Consider the following 22009-nt stretch of genomic DNA (forward strand, 5'->3'; position numbering starts at 1 on the left):
CTGGCTTCAACACAGTGACAGAGGGGCTAGTGGGAGATGATTTTGCGGCAAGATCACCCAGTGCCATCCTCAACAGGCCATACAGAACCAATGGAAAGTCTCTTTTCGTTACCGTAACTCTGATAGATCGTCATCCAGTTTGAGCAAACCATTCCAACCAACAATCATGAACACCTGAGCCACTTTAAACTATGTACATACTTGTGTTCAATCATAATTGTGAAAGCATTATGAAAATTAACATTTTCTCTTTGACCCTTTACTCAGGTAGCCTAGCGGTTAAGAGCGTTGGGCCAGTAACCTGAAAGGGTTCTGGTCCGAATCCCCAAGATGACTAGGTGACAAATCTGTCAATGTCCCCTTGAGCAAGGCACCAAACCCTAATTGCTCATGTAAGTCGATCTGGATAAGAGCGTCTGCTTAAATGTACATTTTCAATAGCATAGCTTTCTGTGGAAGAGGTGTTTTGTCCTTCCCACACTCCTGGGATTGGGAAAGAGATCCATTTTGGAAGAGTGTAGGTTCATTCAAGAGGAGGTGATGCAGTAGAGAGGTATGAAGTCATGGGCGAAAATCAAACTGGTTTGGTCCTGTACTCACAAAGCATCTCAGAGTCGGATCTAGGACCAGGTCCATGTAATTATATTCATTTTGATCTAAAGGCAAAACTGATCCTAGATCAGCCTCTCAGATGCTTTATGAATACGTGATCAGGTTTCTAAGTTACTATTACACTATTATTATGGGGGAAGGAACTACTGGCAAATACCGTAACTCTGTCTCCTTTTCCAGGTGGCCCTTTCTGAACCACAGCTGTTTCTGAACAAGCTGTTGCCAATATCATCTATGCTATGGTGTTCAGACAGAGGTGAGGTTTAGATCAGTGGCAGTTCATGCCGTTCAACATTAGGCAGGACGAGCTTGGCCTTTATGAGCATGGCCTTATTTCTATTACAGTGTATAGATGGGTTGGCTGACAACGTCGCACGATCAGATAGCTGGCAACAATGACAAGCTGCCATGTGGGGAATCGGAAGGTGGCTCGTTTCAGCAAGTTTGATGTTGTTCTTGATACCATACCAGGTGTTTTGATTCATTTCATGTCAATGCCAATGTGGCAAACATTCGCTAGCTAGCTAACCAACAACTGTAACGATGTATTTGAGAGACAACAAGTGCTTGTTGTGCAAATTTATTTGTTTTCAATAAACGTTTGGAGATGAAAAATACATGTTGTCAACAATCTAAGCAAACCCTGTATGTTTCCCCCCCCCATAGTTGCGCACACATTGGTTATGTTGCTAAACAACCAACCCGTCTATTGGATGACTGTCAATCATATTCCATTTACCCAGTTCATTGTAACGTTGATAGGTTTAGGCTACTACATGATACTTGCATTTGCCCTATACCCATCATGAGGTTGCTATAACCTGGCCTACAAATTAATGTTTATAATGTGGGTCACAGGCCGAGAGACAAATTTGAGTAATCAAGGTGACAGACAGCGACAAGTTCAATACCGCCTTGCACACCCTTGCTTGCATCTAGCTGATCTGGGGTATACTCAGTCCAAACAGTCCTCATTAGTCCAAACAAGAGTTTTTATTGGACTAATTCAAGTTTCAAGTTTTACAGTGAAATGCCTTTCTTGCAAGCACTTTCCCAACAATGCAGTAATCAATATCAGTAGTAAAAGTATTATACTATAAAGTAAAGTAGAACAAAAACACACAAGAAATAGAACGTCTTCCACGTTGGTTCAACGTAATTTCATTGAAATGACGTGGAAACAACGAAGGTTCAACCAGTGTGTGCCCATTGGGTAGGCATCAGGATACATATATGATAAACAGAGTAGCAGCAGCGCATATGATGATTTTGTGTGTGTGTGTGTAGTGTCAATATGAATGTGTGTGCGTGTTATATGTGTATGAGCAAATTAAGTGTGTTTGTGTGTGCGTCAGTGTGAGTGAGAGTCCTGTGAGCGTGCAAAAATGTAAATAAAAGAAAAGGGTCAGTGCAGATAGACCGCATAGCCATTTTGTTAGTTATTTAGCCATTTTAAGGCTTGGGATAGAAGGAGGCTGTTGGTGTCAGACTTGTTGCTGCGGTACCACTTGCCAACGCGGAAGCAGAGAGGACAGTCTATGGCTTGGGTGGCTGGAGTCTTTAACAATTTTCTGGGCCTTCCTTTCACACCGCCTGAAATAGAGATCTTGGATGGCAGGGAGCTCGACCCCAGGGAGCTTGGCCTCAGGTAGGTCCCTCCCTTTGTCATTCCGTTTGCTTTCATTCAGAATCGGCAGAATGAATACACAGTAGTGGAGAAGGTGGAAAGTTTTAAGTTCATCGGTGTACACATCACGGACAAACTGAAATGGTCCACCCACACAGACAGTGCGATGAAGGCGCAACAGTGTCTCTTCAACCTCAGGAGTCTGAAGAAATTTGGCTTGTCACCTAAAACCCTCACAAACTTTAACAGATGCACAATTGAGAGCATCCTGTCGGGCTGTATCACCGACTGGTACGGCTACTGCACCACTCTCAACCGCAAGGCTCTCCAGAGGGTTGTACGGTCTGCACAACGCATCACTGGGGGTAAACTACCTGCCCTCCAGGACACCTACAGCCCCCGATTTCACAGGGACAAAAAGATCATCAAGGACAACAACCACCCGAGCCACTGCCTGTTCACCCCGCTACCATCCAGAAGACGAGGTCAGTACAGGTGCATCAAAGCTGGGACAGAGAGACTGAAAAACATCTTCTATCTCAAGGCCATCAGACTGTTAGACAGCCATCAACTAACACAGAGAGGCTGCTGCCTACATACAGACTCAAATCATTAGCCACTTTAATAAATGGATCACTAGTCATTTTTAAAAAATGCCACTTTAATGTGTACTTATCTTACATGACTCATCTCATATGTGTATATACTGTATTTTATAGCAACTATTGCATCTTGCCAATGCCGCTCGGCCACCGCTCATCCATATATTTATATGTACATATTCTTATTCCATCCCTTTACATTTGTGTGTATTATGTAGTTATTGTTCAATTGTAGATTGCTCGTTAGATATTACTGCACTGTTGGAACTAGAAGCACAAGCATTTCGCTACACTCACATTAACAGCTGCTAACCATGTGTGTATGACCAATAAAATGCGATTTGATTTGACCACAGATCACCCGCACACACAGTTCACTTTCATAGCAGACACATACAGCATCATCACTTTGCTTGTTGCATAATTTCTTCCCGCATCTACGCGCTCTACTCCTCTCACCTTTTCCCTTCGCTTGTGGACTTCAGTGCACAACGCAACAGCTGTCTGTGACCAGGTGCAAAAACTTACCCAGGCCAAACCTTCATACCATAACCACTAATCGCTACACCGCCTACACCGTTGACAGCATATTAATGTTATAGCCAACAATCTAGAACTAAGTTTGTACACATGGATTGGATTGCGGGTTTACTATCACGCAGTACAGTGTACAGCTAGCAGTTACATTGAATTCAGGCGGTTGACGATACCACATATTTAACACCCCTCATCTTTATATCAGAGTTGTTCCTTTTGTTCTGCCCTCTCATTGGTTAGAATGGTTCCACCTAACTCGACCATCTTGTCAATACAATAGATCATCTTGACCATACCCTTCTGTGATGGTCATAAGTGTGGTGTTGGTTTGGATACATCAAGCAGTCTGGGCGGGGCTACGCACGGGGGTCGTGGGGGGGGGTTGACATTGACAAGAGTGTCTGGTTTCATCAGACTCCTGTTGAATATTTTTGTGATCATTATAATTTGGCTAATCAGATGACTACAAGCTGTGTAGGCCATGTTGGCTCTGAACCTGGGCTGTTAAGGTGACTGTATTACTGCCGGCGGTCACGAGTCATGACAGCAGTCAAATTCCACATGACTGTTTAATCACGGTAACTTAGCTTCTCCAAGAGCTGTTGCTGCTGATGGTCATTAGTAGCCTACCAAACTTGCTAACTGCCTGGTACTCAACACTTTATTGTCCCTCTAATCACTCTGACATCAATGGGGCGGCAGGGTAGCCTAGTGGTTAGAGCATTGGACTAGTAACCGGAAGGTTGCAAGTTCAAAACCCCCGAGCTGACAAGGTACAAATCTGTCGTTCTGCCCCTGAACAGGCAGTTAACCCACTGTTCCTAGGCTGTCATTAAAAATAAGAATTTGTTCTTAGCTGACTTGCCTAGTAAAATAAAAAATTGCAAATGTCATTAAAAATATATTCAAACACTTAATGAGAGCCCATGAGGTCATGTTATGCAACATTTCTACAGGCTATGCAATAGAGTGAGAGAAAAAAGTTGTTATGGCCTCTAATAAAAAGCTTTCTATAGGCTTGACCTACTATATTTATTTCTCAACTTTTCTAATATTAAGCACATTGCTTCTCTTTACAACAAGAGTATAGCCTACCTGGCTGGCATGAAAATGAACCACGGGAAAAGTGTCCCGAAAAAAATCTTAAAATTAAGCACATTAATCTGCTTTTCATCCGGTGTAGAGCCTAACTAGTTTATTAGTAACTGGAATAAGATAGGCTGCGCTTGAGTTTCAAGTTTGGGGAAGATCATTTTCACCATAAAAATGCACCTTTATAACAAAGCATTACATGCATAATCGCATCTGTGGTCACTTTTAAAAATGGTGTTTTCCCACTAATTGATTTCATTTTGAAACATTTGCACTAATAGCCTACTGCCGTGTATGCATTGTTGCACTTATAATGTGAAGAAATAGCCTAATAATTTAAGCTAAACATTCTGATCTGTTGAATCAGCCTCATTGCTTTTAAATGTTTTTTTGACGCTAGAGGTTGTATTAATCTTAATTTATCGCGTCCCACAACTGTCCCAGACTATGTTTGCAATATTTTTTTCTTGCACAGAATAACAAGTTGACCAACAGAATAGGTCAACTTTTTTACAATGGGGGATAGTAGATTGACCTAGGCGAGTGTCTTTGTTTGTTAGGCCTACTCATCTTGTTGGCTGACGAAAAGTAAATGCGGACAGTTGTTCCAACATCTTCAATATGCACCGTGAAATTCGATAAGGATTTGTGCAGTTGCGTCCCTGATGTCTCTGTCTTCACTTGTAGCCTGTAAGAAAAGACCTGAGATACCTGTGAGAAGGAAACGATCACGTGACGGCCATTGGCTAATAAGAATTTAGATATCTGAGAGAGTCATGTGAGTGAGAGGGGCTTCACATGCAGCCGGGAGAAGGGAATCATAATGAATATATTCAGCCCAAGGGCACAATGGCCACTGGCTGTGAAAGGCATAGATTTTTTTAGGGGGCATTATGGCGACGCAAATTTGGGAAATTTGAGGCATTATCAAGTGCTTGTCAAATGAGATACTTATGAAGTGTGTGCAGCCTGGCCAAGAAACAAAGCAGACCTCATGTCTTTCATGCTACATTTTTCAACTCATCGTTATTGTTGCATCATGCAGCCTTAGAATGTATAAAAAAAATCTAACATATAGCCAAACGTTTGTATCACAACTAATGTTGCATATATAACTCGAAATTAAGAACATAGGAGGAGTACCTGTTTCTTTGTTAATGCTCAACACAGAATAGAATGTGCACTCCCTCAAATAATTTGGAGAAAATAGCTGAATAAAATTGAAAGGATATGTTCAATTTGTGTTCTTCATAATATATTAAATAATGCCACAGAATTCTAAGCAAACTTGTCTAAATGATCTAGTGTAGCCCGCAGCCAAATGGCATAGGTAGATCAGGTAGGGCCTGACTTAAGAACAACTCGGAGTATGCTAATCTGTTCTTCTGAAAGAAACTAAATTTTCTTCATTTTATTTTTCTTTAGACCTGTCTAAAATATATCATGGATTTATTGTGATGGTGCAGGGTATATATATATTAAATAGATTTATCAGACTTTATAAAATGTAGATGTTCCAAAGGTCTGCATCAGTGGCGTATAGGCTATGCGTGGAAGCCAGGAGATGCGAAATGTGTTTATGTTAATTATATGGTAAATTACTGTGAGACAGTCAGTTATTTGCTTGACAATCACCAGCTGACAAAATTTCATGACCACCACAGCCCTACTCTGAACATGCCCTGTAGGGCATGTTGGCTCTGTCAGCCATGGTGGGCTGGTTCGTCCCTCTCACTATTCTATGTAGGGCCTACACTGATGCTGTGGTCCACGAGGGCAAGCGGATGGGAAATGTAGCTCCTCTGAGTCTGCCACACATGTTCACCAGGGACACAGCGCTGAGAGGGTACTCCATTCCCAAGGTAGCTAAAAACTATTTTGTTTCCTCTCCTCTGTACTGGCTGATCAGAATTAACTTCCTGGAGGCTGATGGGAAGTTTGTGCATGAGGAGGCTCTCATTCCCTTTGCTGCATGTACCTACTGTATACAGTAGGGTTTGGTTTTTCAGACATAAATTAAGCCTTTTTGCTGAACTAAAAACCATGCTCAGTGGAGTTTTTTTTGTTTTTGTCCAGCGATATGTCTGACCACAAGGCGCTACAGAGGTTTGAGGTTTTATTTATTTGCACCAAAGAAAATAAGTGAAAAACACACAAGGCTACAGATAAAAATGGTTAAAAACAGTCTGCAGGTGAGGTTGGATGCCCATAAGGGCTTATATAAAAACCACACCATAAATATATGTTAAAAGTTTGTTCAATCAGTTAAACAAAGCATATTAATTATAATTGCACATGAAATTCTCAGCATACAAGAAGTAGTGTGTATGGCCCAGTACATCACTGGGGCTGAGCTCTATGACATCCAGGACCTCTATACCAGGCGGTGTCAAAGGAAGGCCCTACAAATGTTCACAGACTGTTTTCTCTGCTAGTCCATGGCAAGTGGTATCAATGCACCAAGTCCGGAACCAACAGGACCATGAACAGCTTCTACCCCCAAGCCATAAGACTGCTAAGTAGTTAGTCCAGGTAGCTATTGGTTAACTATTTAACTATCTGCAGTGATCTTTTTTGGACTAACTATTTTGACTCATCACAGCTGCTGCTACTGTTTATTATCGATTTCCCTACCTATATCTACATATCAACCTCAATTACCTTGTACCCCATGCACATCGACTTGGTACTGGTATCCTGTGCATATGTATCCAAGTTATCATTACTCATTGTGTATTTATTCCTTGAGTTATCATTTTTCTATTATTTATCCTTTTTTCTCTCTGCATTGTTGGCAAGGACCTATAAGTAAGCATTTCACTGTTGGTCTACACCTGTTTATGAAGCATGGGACAAATTACATTTGATTTGACACACAAACACACACACAAGCTGGCGGTAAACTGATAGATTTGTGAAGAATTGTTGTATTGCTTCTTGTTGCCGTTGTTTTTATTAAACCCTATTTGAAGGGGTTAGTCAGTGATACATGTTTAATATTAAATAAAGATAACATGTCAAATGTGCCATGATTTCCTTTTTTTTTTAAATTCCCCCTCCGTCAGATTAAAGGCAAAGGAACTTGATTCTTCTTACATCTCCTACTGTAGTTTTTTAAAAAGCATTGGATTGGCGTAAACAATTTCCTTCCACCATATTTCTTGCACCAGTCTAGGTGCTCATCCTTTTAAATCCAAATCACATTGATTTATAATTTGAACCTAACCAAACCTATGTCCTGGACATGGAGATGTATGGAGTCCTCTAGTGGCCAAAGGCCTGTGTTAGCATGGGCAGCACCTTTGGGGACTTTCACCATTTTAATTGAGTCACCTGGGCGGGACGTCCAACTTCATTGGCTGACCCCTCCCGGTTGGAGTCGTGACAGCCGGATCATCAGGAGTGATCAGACAATGAATTTTACTTGTGAAGAAGAAAATGTACTATTTGAAGATGGAGAGGGCCTCAATGGCGCTGCCCATCCTATCCCAGACGCCATCATGACACAGATACAGAGATGTTATGTCTATCCAAGTCTATGGTCCTGGCCCATCACCTTATGTATTACTGGCCCCCAGTGGCAATAAGTGATACCCCCCCGCAAAAAACTATAGGCCTACAACACATAAATGGCCCCAAGCCTCCCACAGGTAAGGTACAATCTGTCCCTAACACTAAAACTGAAACTAAATAAAAACTAGTAAATCAAATATGAAAATGTACTGAAACTAAACTGAAGTTCAAATAAACAAATATTGAATCACAAAGTTATGATAACCTTGCTGGGGGCTAGAAAGCATGCAGAATAATTCTGGATGGGTTGTACAACAGTTATTGGAAAGCCCTCAAAATATTTAGAATGTCATTGGAGAGCAGACTGGAGCAGATCTGCCTGACATTTGGTAAATCCCTGCAGAACTCCCAGTCTGGAGACTGGGACAGGAAACTCACAACAGCCACAAACGGAACACTCCCATGATACACACAGGCAGCTATAAGAACTCTCTCATTCCATACTTCACTGAACTAATCTATGCACACACCATACTGAACTCTAAAGATGTATTTTTTTTTAAGCTGCCACCCAAACCGTGGTGTTGTAGTATTGTTGTTTTGAATTGCATATTTTAACATGGTATTATATTAGGTGTTTTGCTAGTTACTATTTGATCATTATTTATAATTGATGTTGTAAATTGGTGTACAATTCAATCGCTGACTGCGAGAAACCAAAAACGTGGCCGTCACGTCACGCCACGTGGCCGTTGAGCAGCGCTTAAACCACAGAGTTTCTAAACCGTACTCTGGTTTTAAAACTCTTCTTTATTAAATGCCCACACCAGTAGAAATCACATTTTCAAGCTGAAAGATGATGGCCAGAGCTTACCCATGATGTTGCACAACAATGTAAGTCAATAAGTCATCGTTTTAGTCATAGTATGATATATTTGTGCTTGAAGTGACTAAACCGAACTTCCCGCTTCATGCAAATTTGTGCCAATGATGTGTTTTTTGCTATATTTCATTTAGGGCTGGGTTTATTTGAATGGTACCACCCACCAGCATGGCACTGTTTATTAATCAGAAACACATGCAAAGTTTGAGAGGTCGCAAAAAAGCTGAGCAATATAATAGATCATATTTGGCTACAGCAAAGATGATAGTTCACTCAGGCCTTTTACCATTGAAAAAAAAAATCTCAGTTCAGTCTACTTTTTATATAACTAGGCAAGTCAGTTAAGAACAAATTCTTATTTACAATGACGGCCTACACCGGCCAAACCCTGACGATGCTGGGCCAATTGTGCTCCGCCCTATGATACTTCCAATCACAGCCAGTTGTGATACAGCCTGGATTCAAACTAGGGGGTCTGTAGGGACGCCTCTAGCACTGAGATGCATTGCCTTAGACCGCTGTGCCACTCGGGGTGGTCTCCCATAGACACCAATGCAATAGCAGCTGGGTCAGGTCTACTTTGTTCATTGACTTTCATTGAACCCCAAAAAATAAAGCGAGTGGGGTGTCGCGCTTTCTCTTCCGTCTCAGGTTTTGACCACTCTCACTGCTTTGATTGGTACAGTTAGAAATCACTAGTGTCTCGACTATAATGAAAAGGCACCTGCGAAAGAAAATTCCACTAACTTCTTTATCTATTTTGTGCTGTTACATCAAGTATTGATGTTTCATTTCGTGTCCGATGCGGTCAGGGTGTTACATATCATTTGCAGCGTGCATCATGAGCTAAGTCATTGTAGCCTATCATTTCACTTCCCCTAGCTGTGAGAACCCTGCTATCCATATTACAGAAGCTTCATGTTATTCTTTCTATTTCTACGGCAGATTCGAGGCCACAATTTGTGGAAGATGCCAAAACTTTGGCGATAACAATAGATGGCAAAGTCAAAGATCCTGGTTTCCCCTATCCATCTGTGGCAAAGTTTTCCCTATATGCTTATGACAAATCCAGCTACAGATCCAGCCATAGGTTAGCTGGCTAATCTTTTGCATAAGGTGTAGCAACAACAGATAATATTAGTTAGCTAGTTAATGTTAGCATGCTAGCTAGCTACACTGACAGCTGGAAATCACCCACAACATTCCAACCCCCAATTCGTGAATATCTACGAGCAGCCTGCATCATTCTTCAGAGGTGGAACCTAGAGGTCTTCACAGGTCCAACAGACCCGAAATTCCGAAATCCGACCTGAGGTTTGATGCAATTTTGAAACCTGTATTTATTTATTTATTTTATCATTATTATTAAAATTGTATATCATTATTTTGTATTATTGTAGGCCCATTTTAATAATCGAAACCAGTTCTTTAAATAAGCAACAAACAAACATTTTGTTCAGACATTTTCGTTGGCTAAGTTATGTTCTGTCTTTTTAATTTTGTGCTTCGTATTTAATTTACAAACCAGTTTTTTAAATATGCAACAAATGTTTTATTTAATTCTGTTGAGCCATTTTCTTTGGCCATATTAAGTTCCAACTGTAATGTTGTGTTTGACGCAATATAATAGAACTACCAGTAGGCCTAGGGCTACTCACACTCAAACCATGAAAAGGAAAAACCAAAGAGGGCAATGTGCAAAACTTAATTGAATGCCGCAATAAAATAACATGTTTGTATTTTCCCTATAAACAATGACTTGACTTACTTTTGAAGTTAAGAAACTTTGTGAAGGTTTGATGTGGTATGGCTATTATTAGGCTTAGCTACTGCAGGTTTATGAAGGCAGTGCGCACTAGCGACAGCTGAACTTGAGTTGAGGAAGAATGTTTTAGGCCTGCCAGAGTTACTCCTTTAATCTAACAACATAATGCTTAAATATTCGGATCAAAAATTCACGAATTAGCCTCCTTCTGTACATCAATATCTGTATAGCAGTAGTGGCCTATCTGACAACTACAAAGAGATGCATGTCGGTGTTGGGAACATGGTGCCAGCATATCTCTATCTTTCTCTCGCTCTTTCTAGGCTGGCCTAAGCTTCTCTTCCTTTACATTTTTTAAAATATGAATATCATACGGTGGATGCCTGGGCCTATAGGTGTATGCAATGCCCTGATGCATTTAGCGCTCAAATCTCTGACAACTGAACCGTGAGGTGGACAATTATTGTTTTAGGGAAGTAAAAACCAAGAAAACAACTTTTGAATATGCTGCACATTGAAACACATTATTATAATTTAAAAAAAATTGGCAGTTTGGATCATTTAGCCAATCGCTCTGAACGCGTCTCTCGTATCCAAACCAGCAGGGGTCTGTTTGGGTCTGATTTTCCTTTTTGGAAAGGGTCTGACTGTCCGCTGGTCCATTCGGAACGGGTCTCCGTTATAAGAGTGATAATTTATGCATATCGGGTCGGGTGGGAAAGCCATGGATCCATTTCGGAAAAGGTCCAACTTTTTGGACCCGTGAAGACCTCTAGTGGAACCTAAAGGAAAACTTCTGCTATAGGACAGGAATTAATTCAAAATAGGGGCGACATTGGCCACTGGTGTGCGCTTTTAGCACAGCCACAATGTCCGAAGGCCCATCTACTCAACCAATTAGATGAGTGAGTGTGATGCCGGTTTACTGTTTGTGCGAAACTACCAATCAGATGAGGAGGTGTATGGCGACCAGCTTGCAGGGGCAGATGAGACTCTTATTTTATCTATTGATCCATCAATGATTTGGTTACTTATTAGATATCAAATCAAATTTTTATTCGTCACATACACATGGTTAGCAGATGTTAATGCGAGTGTAGCGAAATGCTTGTGCTTCTAGTTCCGACAATGCAGTAATAACCAACAAGTAATCTAACTAACAATTCCAAAACTATTGTCTTATACACACAAGTGTAGGGGGATAAAGAATATGTACATAAAGATATATGAATGAGTGATGGTACAGAGCAGCATAGGCAAGATACAGTAGATGGTATCGAGTGCAGTATATACATATGAGATGAGTATGTAAACAAAGTGGCATAGTTAAAGTGGCTAGTGATACATGTATTACATAAGGATGCAGTAGATGATATAGAGTACAGTATATACGTATACATATGAGATGAATAATGTAGGGTATGTAAACATTATATTAGGTAGCATTGTTTAAAGTGGCTAGTGATATATTTTACATCATTTCCCATCAATTCCCATTATTAAAGTGGCTGGAGTTGAGTCAGTGTGTTGGCAGCAGCCACTCAATGTTAGTGGTGGCTGTTTAACAGTCTGATGGCCTTGAGATAGAAGCTGTTTTTCAGTCTCTCGGTCCCAGCTTTGATGCACCTGTACTGACCTCGCCTTCTGGATGATAGCGGGGTGAACAGGCAGTGGCTCGGGTCGTTGTTGTCCTTGATGATCTTTATGGCCTTCCTGTAACATCGGGTGGTGTAGGTGTCCTGGAGGGCAGGTAGTTTGCCCCCGGTGATGCGTTGTGCAGACCCCACTACCCCCTGCATGTAACAGTTTTGAGACTAGGGTAACAGATATGGCTTCCATATAAATTGGTTTTGATTTACTATAAACATTGTATTTCATAGATATAACTATGAAAATGAGGACAATAGATATCTATTTGAATTAAACTGAGTTTAACTAACCCAACTGCAGTAAAAAAAAAAAAAAAAAAACATATCAGAGAATAACATTGAATAGGTCATCAGAACAAGTCATCTTAAGGCACATTTTCACTGCAGGACCATGAAGGGCCGTGAATATCACGGTTCCTATTTAATTTCCATTTGCCCATGGCCTGCTTGATTATTTGGAACCAAACGGGATATTCAGCCTGGTTTGATATCTGGTACTGACCTCGAACCAAGTAAGCCGGTGGGTGGGGTCACAAATGGCCGTACTCAATGATTGGTCTCACACAATGATGTCACAGTGTCGCGTATTGTTGTTAATATTCATGCATGAGTCACTGACGCTATTTTTATAAGAGAAGGTCAATCTGACCGCCAACGGTTCAGCTACACAAAAGGTCAACTCTGTGCTTTTGTGTATGTGCGGACATGGAGACACTCAGCGGAAACATGGAGCATGTCTCAAAGGTAGGTAGATACTTTGGGTGTGTGTGTGTGCCTCTTGCTTCATGCCGTTCATCCTGAAAGTCTGGCCCACACCCCTTTCAAGATCTTTACGTGGCGGGATGTCACAGACTGTGGGGGTGGAATGGTTTCAAGGACATCAATAAACAGCTACCAGTGGATGTCATCACGAGCAGGCCAGAAGAATCTGTTTGATCCAACGCGATCCATCCACTTTACCTGGACATGCGTTTCATCTGTGTTCAGGATGATGCCTGGACATTATAGTAGGTCTTCATCGTACCTCAGCATACACCACTTCCCAAGCACCCCTTCACCACTTCCCACTGGATTTCCTTCACTGGCTGTAGTTGTGGCTTTCATTCACTGGCTGGCTGTGGCCCAGCAGTTGGCACCTTGCTGAAACTGAAATGCTGTGTGTTGAATCACTTGCAGTCGAGTAGCTTCTGTGTTGAGCACATGCAGCTGACATCACGATACCGTATATCAGATGGAATATCCACAAAAATCAAGATTTCCATGGCAATTTACTTTAGACTGAGATGTGAAGATCTAAGCAGGAATGTTGATTAACAAGAATCGAATGCTCTCTCCAGTGACTGCACTCTAATAGGCTTATACACTGGACTACTGTACATATTCTTAAAATGGACAACATTACAGTCAACATATGCATTTGGTTAGATGAATGAAGTAAAAAATGTCTAATTTCAATAATTGGATAACTTGACAAACAAAGTGAGTTAACTCGGCAAATAGCACTGCTGGATGATTTAAAAAGTAACAGTCAATCGATCAATAATATAATAATACTCAACAGCAAAAATGTTTATCTATGAGAATAGAAAGGTTCAGAAGTTTTTTGAAACATCACAGCACAGTGTAAAAATATACAGCAAATAGAAATCAAAACTGGATGGTGTTCAGAGGTAGTGTCACGTTCTGACCTTAGTTCTTTTGTTATGTCTTTGTTTTGGTATGGTCAGGGCGTGAGTTGGGTGGGTTGTCTATGTTAGCTTTTCTATGATTTGCTATTTCTGTGTTTGGCCTGGTATGGTTCTCAATCAGAGGCAGCTGTCAATCGTCCCTGATTGAGAACCATATTTAGGTAGCCTGTTTTCTATTGTGTTTCGTGGGTGATTATTTTCTGTTGTCTGTTGTGTGTCTGCACCAGCCAGAATGGTTTTAGGTCTTTTCTCTTTGTTATTTTGGTTATTTCCGTGTTCATTCTAGTAAATATGGACACATACCACGCTGCACCTTGGTCCTCACCTTCTCCACCAACAACGGCCGTGACAGGTAGATGGGAGGGGTTGTGTGGAGATGAAGGACGGGCCTAAAAACAAACAAAATATAACTATTGTAAAATAGATTGTGTCCCTAAAATGTATATAGTATGTATAAGCTGGGAGTAGAAGCCTAAGTGTTGTTGTTTATTAGTTTACTCCAATAAGGGGAGGGACGGTAGGGTTAGAGGAAAATAATGAAGGAAAATCATTTAAATATACAGAGTATTCGGGAAGTATTCAGACCCCTTGACTTTTTACACACTTTGTTAGGTTACAGCCTTATTCTAAAATTAATTAAATCGTTTTTTTCCCTCATCAATCTACACACAATACCCCATAATGACAAAGCAAAAACGTTTTTTTTAAACATTTTTGTAAATGTATTGAAAATAAAAAACTGATATCACATTTACATAAGCATTTTGCTACACTCGCAATAACATCTGCTAACCATGTGTATGTGACCAATAACATCTGATTTGATTTGTCTTCTAACCCTTTACTCAGTACTTTGTTGAAGCACCTTTGGCAGCCATTACAGCCTATAGTCTTCTTGGGTATGACACTACAAGTTTGGCACACCTGTATTTGGGGAGTTTCTCCCATTCTTCTCTGCAGATCCTCTCAAGCTCTGTCAGGTTGGATGGGGAGCGTCGATGCACAGCTATTTTTAGGTCTCCCCAGAGATGTTCGATCGGGTTCAAGTCCGGGCTTTGGCTGGGCCACTCAAGGACATTCAGAGATGCTGCCACCACAATGCTTCACCGCAGGGATGGTGCCAGGTGTCCTCCAGATGTGACACTTGGCATTCAGGCCAAAGAGTTCAATCTTTGTTTCATCAGACCAGAGAATCTTGTTTCTCGTGGTCTGAGTCTTTAGTTGCCTTTTGGCAAACTCCAAGCGGGTTGTCATGTGCCTTTTACTGAGGAGTGGCTTCCGTCTGGCCACTCTACCATAAAGGCCTGATTGGTGGAGTGCTGCAGAGATGGTTGTCCTTCTGGAAGGTTCTCCCATCTCCACAGAGGAACATTGAAGCGTGACCATCGGGTTCTTGGTCACCTCCCTGACAAAGGGAGGTGCTAGTGGTTAGAGCGTTAGAGCGTTGGACTCACAACCGGAAGGTTGCAAGTTCAAATCCCCAAGCTGACAAGGTACAAATCTGTTGTTCTGCCCCTGAACAGGCAGTTAACCCACTGTTCCTAGGCTGTCATTGAAAATAAGAATTTGTTCTTAACTGACTTGCTAAATAAAGGTTAAAAAAATAATACATTAAAAAGCCCTCTCCCCTGATTGCTCTTCCTAGAGCTGGGCGGCCAGCTCTAGGAAGAGTCTTGGTGGTTCCAAACTTCTTCCCTTTAAGAATGATGGAGGTCACTGTGTTTTGGGGGACCTTCAATGCTGCAGAATTTTTTGGGGTACCTTTCCCCAGATCTGTGCCTTGACACAATCCTGTCTCGGAGCTCTACAGACAATTCCTTCGATCTCATAGCTTGGTTTTTGCTCTGACATGCACTGTCAGCTGTGGGACCTTATATAGACAGGTGTGTGCCTTTCCAAATCATGTCCAATCAATTGAATTTACCACAGCTGGCCTCCAATCAAGTTGTAAAAACTTCTCAAGGATGATCAATGGAAACAGGATAAACCAGAGCTCAATTTCGAGTCTCATAGCAAAGGGTCTGAATACATTCTGTAAATAAGGTATTTTTGTTTTATTTTTAATACATTTCCAAAAATGTCTAAACCTGTTTTCACTTTGTCAGTATCGGGTAAAGTGTGTGTAGATTGAGGACTTTAAAAAATATATATCCCATTTTAGAATAAGGCTGTAACGTAGCAAAATGTGGAATAATTCAAAGAGAATACTTTCTGAATGCACTGTATGTTTACAAAAAAATATGGGGGATTGGAAATGACGCAGACAATCACATTGATGGAAGCCACCATCTATCTGCAATATAAAAGCTTATATACCCCCCCAAATATAAAAATATATATATAAGTGACAAACTCAACCCTGTCAGGCTCACAACCTTGTTATGATCAAACAAGGAACAGGGTTGAGTGTGACAGGTTTAGTTTTTTGGCTCAATATGTCCACTGCTCCTAATGTGGTGAAGAACAGGAGACCAGATGGCATGCATACAATGAATAAATTGCATATATCTTTTTCAATAAAAAAATATAGTTTCAATAAGTAGCAGTTTTTCAATCTTTATTTCATGTAACAGAGATGAGTGGTTGAGCTTGACGACCCCAATCTAACAATACAAATGGATCAAAGATAGATATCAAATTTACCTGTCTTTGCACCATGTTGTTCAGAAGAGTTGTATGATATAATTTCCCGTTGATCATGTCACATAACAATAATTTCACTATTTTGGATGGTTGGCGTAACGGGGTTGAGGGTAGACTGAGGAATGCAATAGTGCACGGGCATGGCGGTGAGACGGTGACACATTCAGAACACACTGTGGGCTTTGAGTTCCATCGACAGACGTCGTCCTGACGGAGCTGAGCAAAACATTTGAAACTGACATTGCGCGACGCGCTTCACATATCAACCCCACCCCTTCTCTCCAATGCCAGATCCCTGTATGTATTTTTAGCAGTGATGTTCACTGTCAACTAATCTAACGGAAAGAACAGAAAAGAACACGCTCCAGCAAAGAAGAAGATAACTGGCGTTATTGCGTTGAGCGTTTAGTCATCCACGGGAAGCAGCAAGTGAAATGAATATTGAAAATAATCTACTGCTTTGTGCCTTGGTGATCTTTACCCGTTCATCGGAGACAAAGGGTAGGCCTGGGTGTCAACCGTGTGTGTGATGTGTTTTGAGTAGACAGCCCGCTGAGCAGAGCGATATTTTGTGCTCCACATTCAGTCTACCTTGTCATCGCAGTATGTTCTGATGACAGTAGGACAATCTGTATAATGTAGGTTACATTTAGATGTAGCCTAATGTTACCGATTTTATTTGGCAGTGTTCATTGATTGGTTATACACTAGGACTGCGTGTCAGTGCGGGTTATTATCAGTTTATTATAGTGAAGGAAGTTTCTATTGACACGAATGGGCCAGTAGGAATACTCTTACAATTTCTCAAACATATAATCAAGCATTATGTGTAGAACACCATGTCTGACCAGAGGTCACTCATCCCAAATTGTGTTGTTGACACTATTTACAGAACAACATTCACTTCTGTTCAACAGCTGCATGTGTCACACAGTTACCCTGGAAACACATGCTGTAGGCCTAATGATATGACTTTCCTACTTATTTCCCAGTCATGTTTTTGTAATGTCTATTAGCTATTTCATCTATTCACAACAAAATAAAACACCAGAAAATTCTATTTCTACAGTGACCTCATCATTCTTTTCTTGCAGGTCAGAGCACTTCTTTGCCCCCTGTCACCCCAGGCGCCTTCCGGCATGAGGGCGTGTCCACTGCATCCCCAGTCTTCCCATTGGTCAATGAAGATGAGGAGGAGCCAGAGCCAAGTCCTGCCAAACAGACCTCTCCAGACCAAGTGAATGGAGCCCCAACCAAACCAGCTTTTATTGATGGCGACAGGCTGCTTCAATCAGAGTCTGTTACAGATGCTGGTGACTGGGATGACATGGCTCTGACCAATCAGATGACCACGTCTCTGCCTGCACCTGCACACACAGTCAACACCGTTACCGCCACCCAAGACAACGCCACTCTCGCAGGTACAGTAACCCAAATGATATTTGACTTCTATCAGAGATATTAAGCCTGCCTATATTACCCATGGTTACCCAGAGGTAGCTGGTACCAGTGGACTGTGTACAGTCTGAAAATAGAGAGCCGCATTCTGCAAAAGCTGCTTGTTTGCAAACACAGAAGCTTGCCTCAGGTTCCAACCCACCGCCAGGCAGCATACCAGGGGTATAGAAAGTTGAGGGGTGTAGAGTGGGATGTGGCAACGTGATGTAGGAACTATCGTTTTACTGGACGGACAAATATAACTCTCTCTGTCGATGCTGAGCGTGTCTTCTGTGTCTGACACCTCTTCTGTCTGACACTGAAAAAACACACAATGTTACATAACAGCATCCAGATTTCAGTCTCGCTATCTCCCACTCTCTCTCTCTCTTGCGCACATACTTGCGTTCTTTGACTAATTCCTCTCCTTTTGATTTCAAATAATAAGCCGAGCCTTATTTAGGAGAATCAGGAATGATGGTACATGAAAAAAGGCTTGGCATTGCAGAACCTTTCTTTGTATCTTACTTAGAGATCCTGTATGTGTACACTATGTAATACAGTTATTATACATAGTGTACAAAACATTAAGAACAGCTTCCTAATATTGGGTTCCGACCCACCTGCTTTTGCCATCAAAACAGCCTCAATTCGTAGAGGCATGTACTCTACAAGATGTCGAAAGCGTTCCACAGGGATGCCCTTGGCCCTTGTTGACTCCAATGCTTCACACAGTTTTGTCAAGTTGGCTGGATGTCCTTTTGGTGGTAGACCACTCTTGATACACACCGGAAACTGTTGAGCGTGAAAAACCCAGCAGCGTTGCAGTTCTTGACACAAACCGGTGCGCCTGGCACCTACTACCTTTTCCCGTTCAAAGGTACTTAAATCTTTTGTCTTGACCATTCAACCTCTGAATGGCACATACACAATCCATATCACAATTGTCTCAAGGCTTAAAAAATCCTCCTTAACCTGTCTCCTCCCCTTCATCTACACTGATTGACATGGATTTAACAAGTGACATCAATAAGTGATCTTAGCTTTCACCTGTATTCACCTGGTCAGTCTGTCTTGCAAAGAGCAGGTGTTAGTACACTCAATGTATAATAATGTTGTAATTCTATTTCTCTGGGACTTTCTCTCAGACAGCTCCTCCTCCTCGTCCCCTGTAAAGAGCACCTCCCTTGCAGGACTGACCTCCACCCTAGGGGACACAACATACCCTGTCCCTGCTGGAGGCCACCTCACCACCTCTACTCCTCCTGTTTTAGATACCACCCCACCTCCATCCCATGTTTTAACACCGATCCAGTCCTCTGTCCAACCCAGCACCCCAGCACTGACCCCTGCTCCAACCCAAACCCTCACCACGGAGCACACCAAGACCTCCACCCCAGTACATGTCCCTGCCGGCTCGCCTCACCAGGAGGTTCCATCAGAGCTCACCGTTGGAGATGAGGGTAAGGGGAGAATTGACCAATTAACCAATCAACTAATTCACTGATTATCCAGATAGCAAAAGACGCATCAAATTAGCCAATGAATCAATCAAAGCATTTGACATTTTGTTTCAGACAAAGGGCCACACCTCCACTCTCCTCTGGACCCTTTGCTGGCTAGCCTGGTCTCTATCTTTATCATCACCACAGCCATTGTCTCTGTTGTCCTCTTCCTCAAATTCCGCCAACGGACCGATCACCCTGACTTCCACCGACTGCAGGATCTACCCATGGTGAGCATCCTCTACTGGACATGCTAGATTCAGGTCTTCTATGGCATGTCATTTGATGTGGGATATATGATTTCGATGAATTTGAAGTGATCTAGTGTTTTTCAACATTAACTCGTCCTAGTCTTGTCTTCCTGTCCAGGATGACTTGATGGAAGGCACACCACTTTCCAGATACACTTACACCTACTGATGACGGAACCCTCTCATCATCAACAGTCAACTTTACTTCTAGCCCAGCTACACAGCAGACACCCAATCGACCACCGTTTTGGATCCTGGCAAAGCTTTTGACTGGATTGGAGGCCCTCGGCCAGTGACCATGTTGCCTCACTATGATTCCCCCTGCTGAGCAGTTTCCAATTTGATTGTATTATGTTAACAATTAGAAGGCATTCAATACCCAATCAGGGGTTGCAGTATTAGGACATCAGAGGTTCCGTTTCGACATTAGGCCAACACCATCATTATTCCCTTTGAAGCTTTCAGACGTTTCATCTGCACAGATGTCTGTTTTGTTCTTTGTAATGTACCCCCCCCCCCCCCTCCTTATACAGGTCATACACAGCACAGACCACTTTATTGTGCTATAGAAACAGTCACAGTGCCCTCTAGGGGATATGAGTGGAAGTGGTGTCCCCAAATGAGTTGGTAATGTATGAAGAAAACACAATGCCACATTTGATGATGTTGCCAAGGACCATGATAGAGGGGAAATAGACAAGGAGTGAAAGATGCTTACTGTAGAGGGACCTTAGGTGATTTAAATGTTCACCAGTCTCCATGTTATGGGACTATTCTAATCCATGAACTGGCCAAACATTTTTTTTAAATATATCTTGGCAAGTCAGTTAACAAGTTCTTATTTACAATGACGGCCTAGGGTTAACTGCCTTGTTCAGGGGCAGACCGACAGATTTTTACCTTGTCAGAAAATTTATTAGCTCTAGCTCTGGCCCAACGCTCTAACCACTAGGCTACCTGCCGCCCCATGAGTGAAGTATTCTTTCAAACCTGAATGCCTAGTGGGTTGTCTTAACAAGGGCTTGAGTTTCTTGAAAAACACCCATCCTTGGTCTTACTTGCATGAGAACTGGTAAAGATTCTGTAATTGTAACCCCAAAAAGGCAGGGTAGCCTAGTGGTTAGAGCATTGGACTAGTAACTGAAAGGTTGCAAGATCGAATCCCTGAGCAAACAAAGTCAAATTCTGTCGTTCTACCCCTGAACAAGGCAGTTAACCCACTGTTCCTAGGCTGTCATTGAAAATAAGAAGTTGTTCTTAACTGACTTGCTGAGTTAAATAAAGGCAAAATAAAAAAACATTTAACCAATGTACAGAGAGAAGTTCATTTTTTAGGGGGTAGTGACAGAAAGGGGGTCCCCTCCAATAAGGGTGACTTGATTAAAAACCATATCTAGGCCTCCTGAGTAGGGCAGCGGTTTAATGCACTGCATCACAGTGCTAGAGGCATCACTACAGACCTGGGTTTGATCCCAGGCTGGATCACAACCAGCTGTAATCAGGAGTCCCATAGGTCAGTGCACAATTGTCCCAGCGTTGTCTGGGTTGGGGGAGGGTTTGGCCAGGGGGGCTTTACTTGGCTCCTTGTAGCAGGCTGGTCGCCTGCCGGTAGACTTCGTCATCAGTTGAATGGTGTTTCCTCTGACACGTTGGTGTGGCTGGCTTTTGAGTTAAGCAGGCAAGGTGTTAAGAAGCACAATGGTGCTTTCATGTGAAAGTGATCGGTTAAGGAACTTTGTGAAACACAAATTATGAAAAATATTACTATTATCAAAATGTGAATGCAAAATGTACACTTACATATTTATTAACTATTCAGTTGATAGTTAAGTCTCACCAAATGATCCTTTAGATTTGTAAATTGAAAATACCTAAATGCAGAAACAGCAATGTATGTCTAAGAACTGAGGTTTTAAATTACATCTAGATTGAAAATGACATGTTTTGTCTTGCACTGCAACAAATCATATTTAGTGTTTAAGTGTTTAACTTGTGATTTACCTGTAAGTGCCTAAAGTGATACAGGATGATATACAGTTGCAGAGTTAACTGTAAGAAACATGTTTTAAGGACTTGTTCCTTTGTTTGATAATACAACTGAAACCCTTTTAGCTGTGTGCTTTCGACTCTTCAGCAGATGAGGGATTCACAAGTTTAGAGAGTTATTGTATTGTTACTTAGTACAGTCCCCAGCCTTAATCCAAA

General features: G+C 41.7%; 1 protein-coding gene across 4 annotated transcripts; it reads left to right on the plus strand.

Annotated features, from left to right (window-relative positions):
- Positions 1-12944: 12944 nt before the first annotated feature.
- On the plus strand, positions 12945-21113 carry LOC115102908 (mucin-1-like). Of its 4 annotated transcripts, none has more exons than XM_029623341.2 (5): positions 12945-13287; positions 17706-18032; positions 19323-19511; positions 19626-19783; positions 19905-21113. In XM_029623341.2, the coding sequence occupies exons 1-5, from the start codon at positions 13146-13148 to the stop codon at positions 19971-19973; spliced, it is 885 nt and encodes a 294-aa protein (XP_029479201.1). In that variant the 5' UTR covers positions 12945-13145; the 3' UTR covers positions 19974-21113. The 4 variants fall into 4 exon arrangements, with proteins under 4 accessions (XP_029479201.1, XP_029479198.1, XP_029479199.1 ...); XM_029623338.2 differs by having other exon boundaries at positions 12947-13287; positions 19197-19511; XM_029623339.2 differs by having other exon boundaries at positions 12950-13287; positions 19197-19511; positions 19923-21113.
- Positions 21114-22009: the final 896 nt, after the last annotated feature.

This window comes from Oncorhynchus nerka, linkage group LG20 (genome assembly GCF_034236695.1).
Source record: "Oncorhynchus nerka isolate Pitt River linkage group LG20, Oner_Uvic_2.0, whole genome shotgun sequence".
Taxonomy (NCBI): Eukaryota; Metazoa; Chordata; class Actinopteri; order Salmoniformes; family Salmonidae; genus Oncorhynchus; species Oncorhynchus nerka.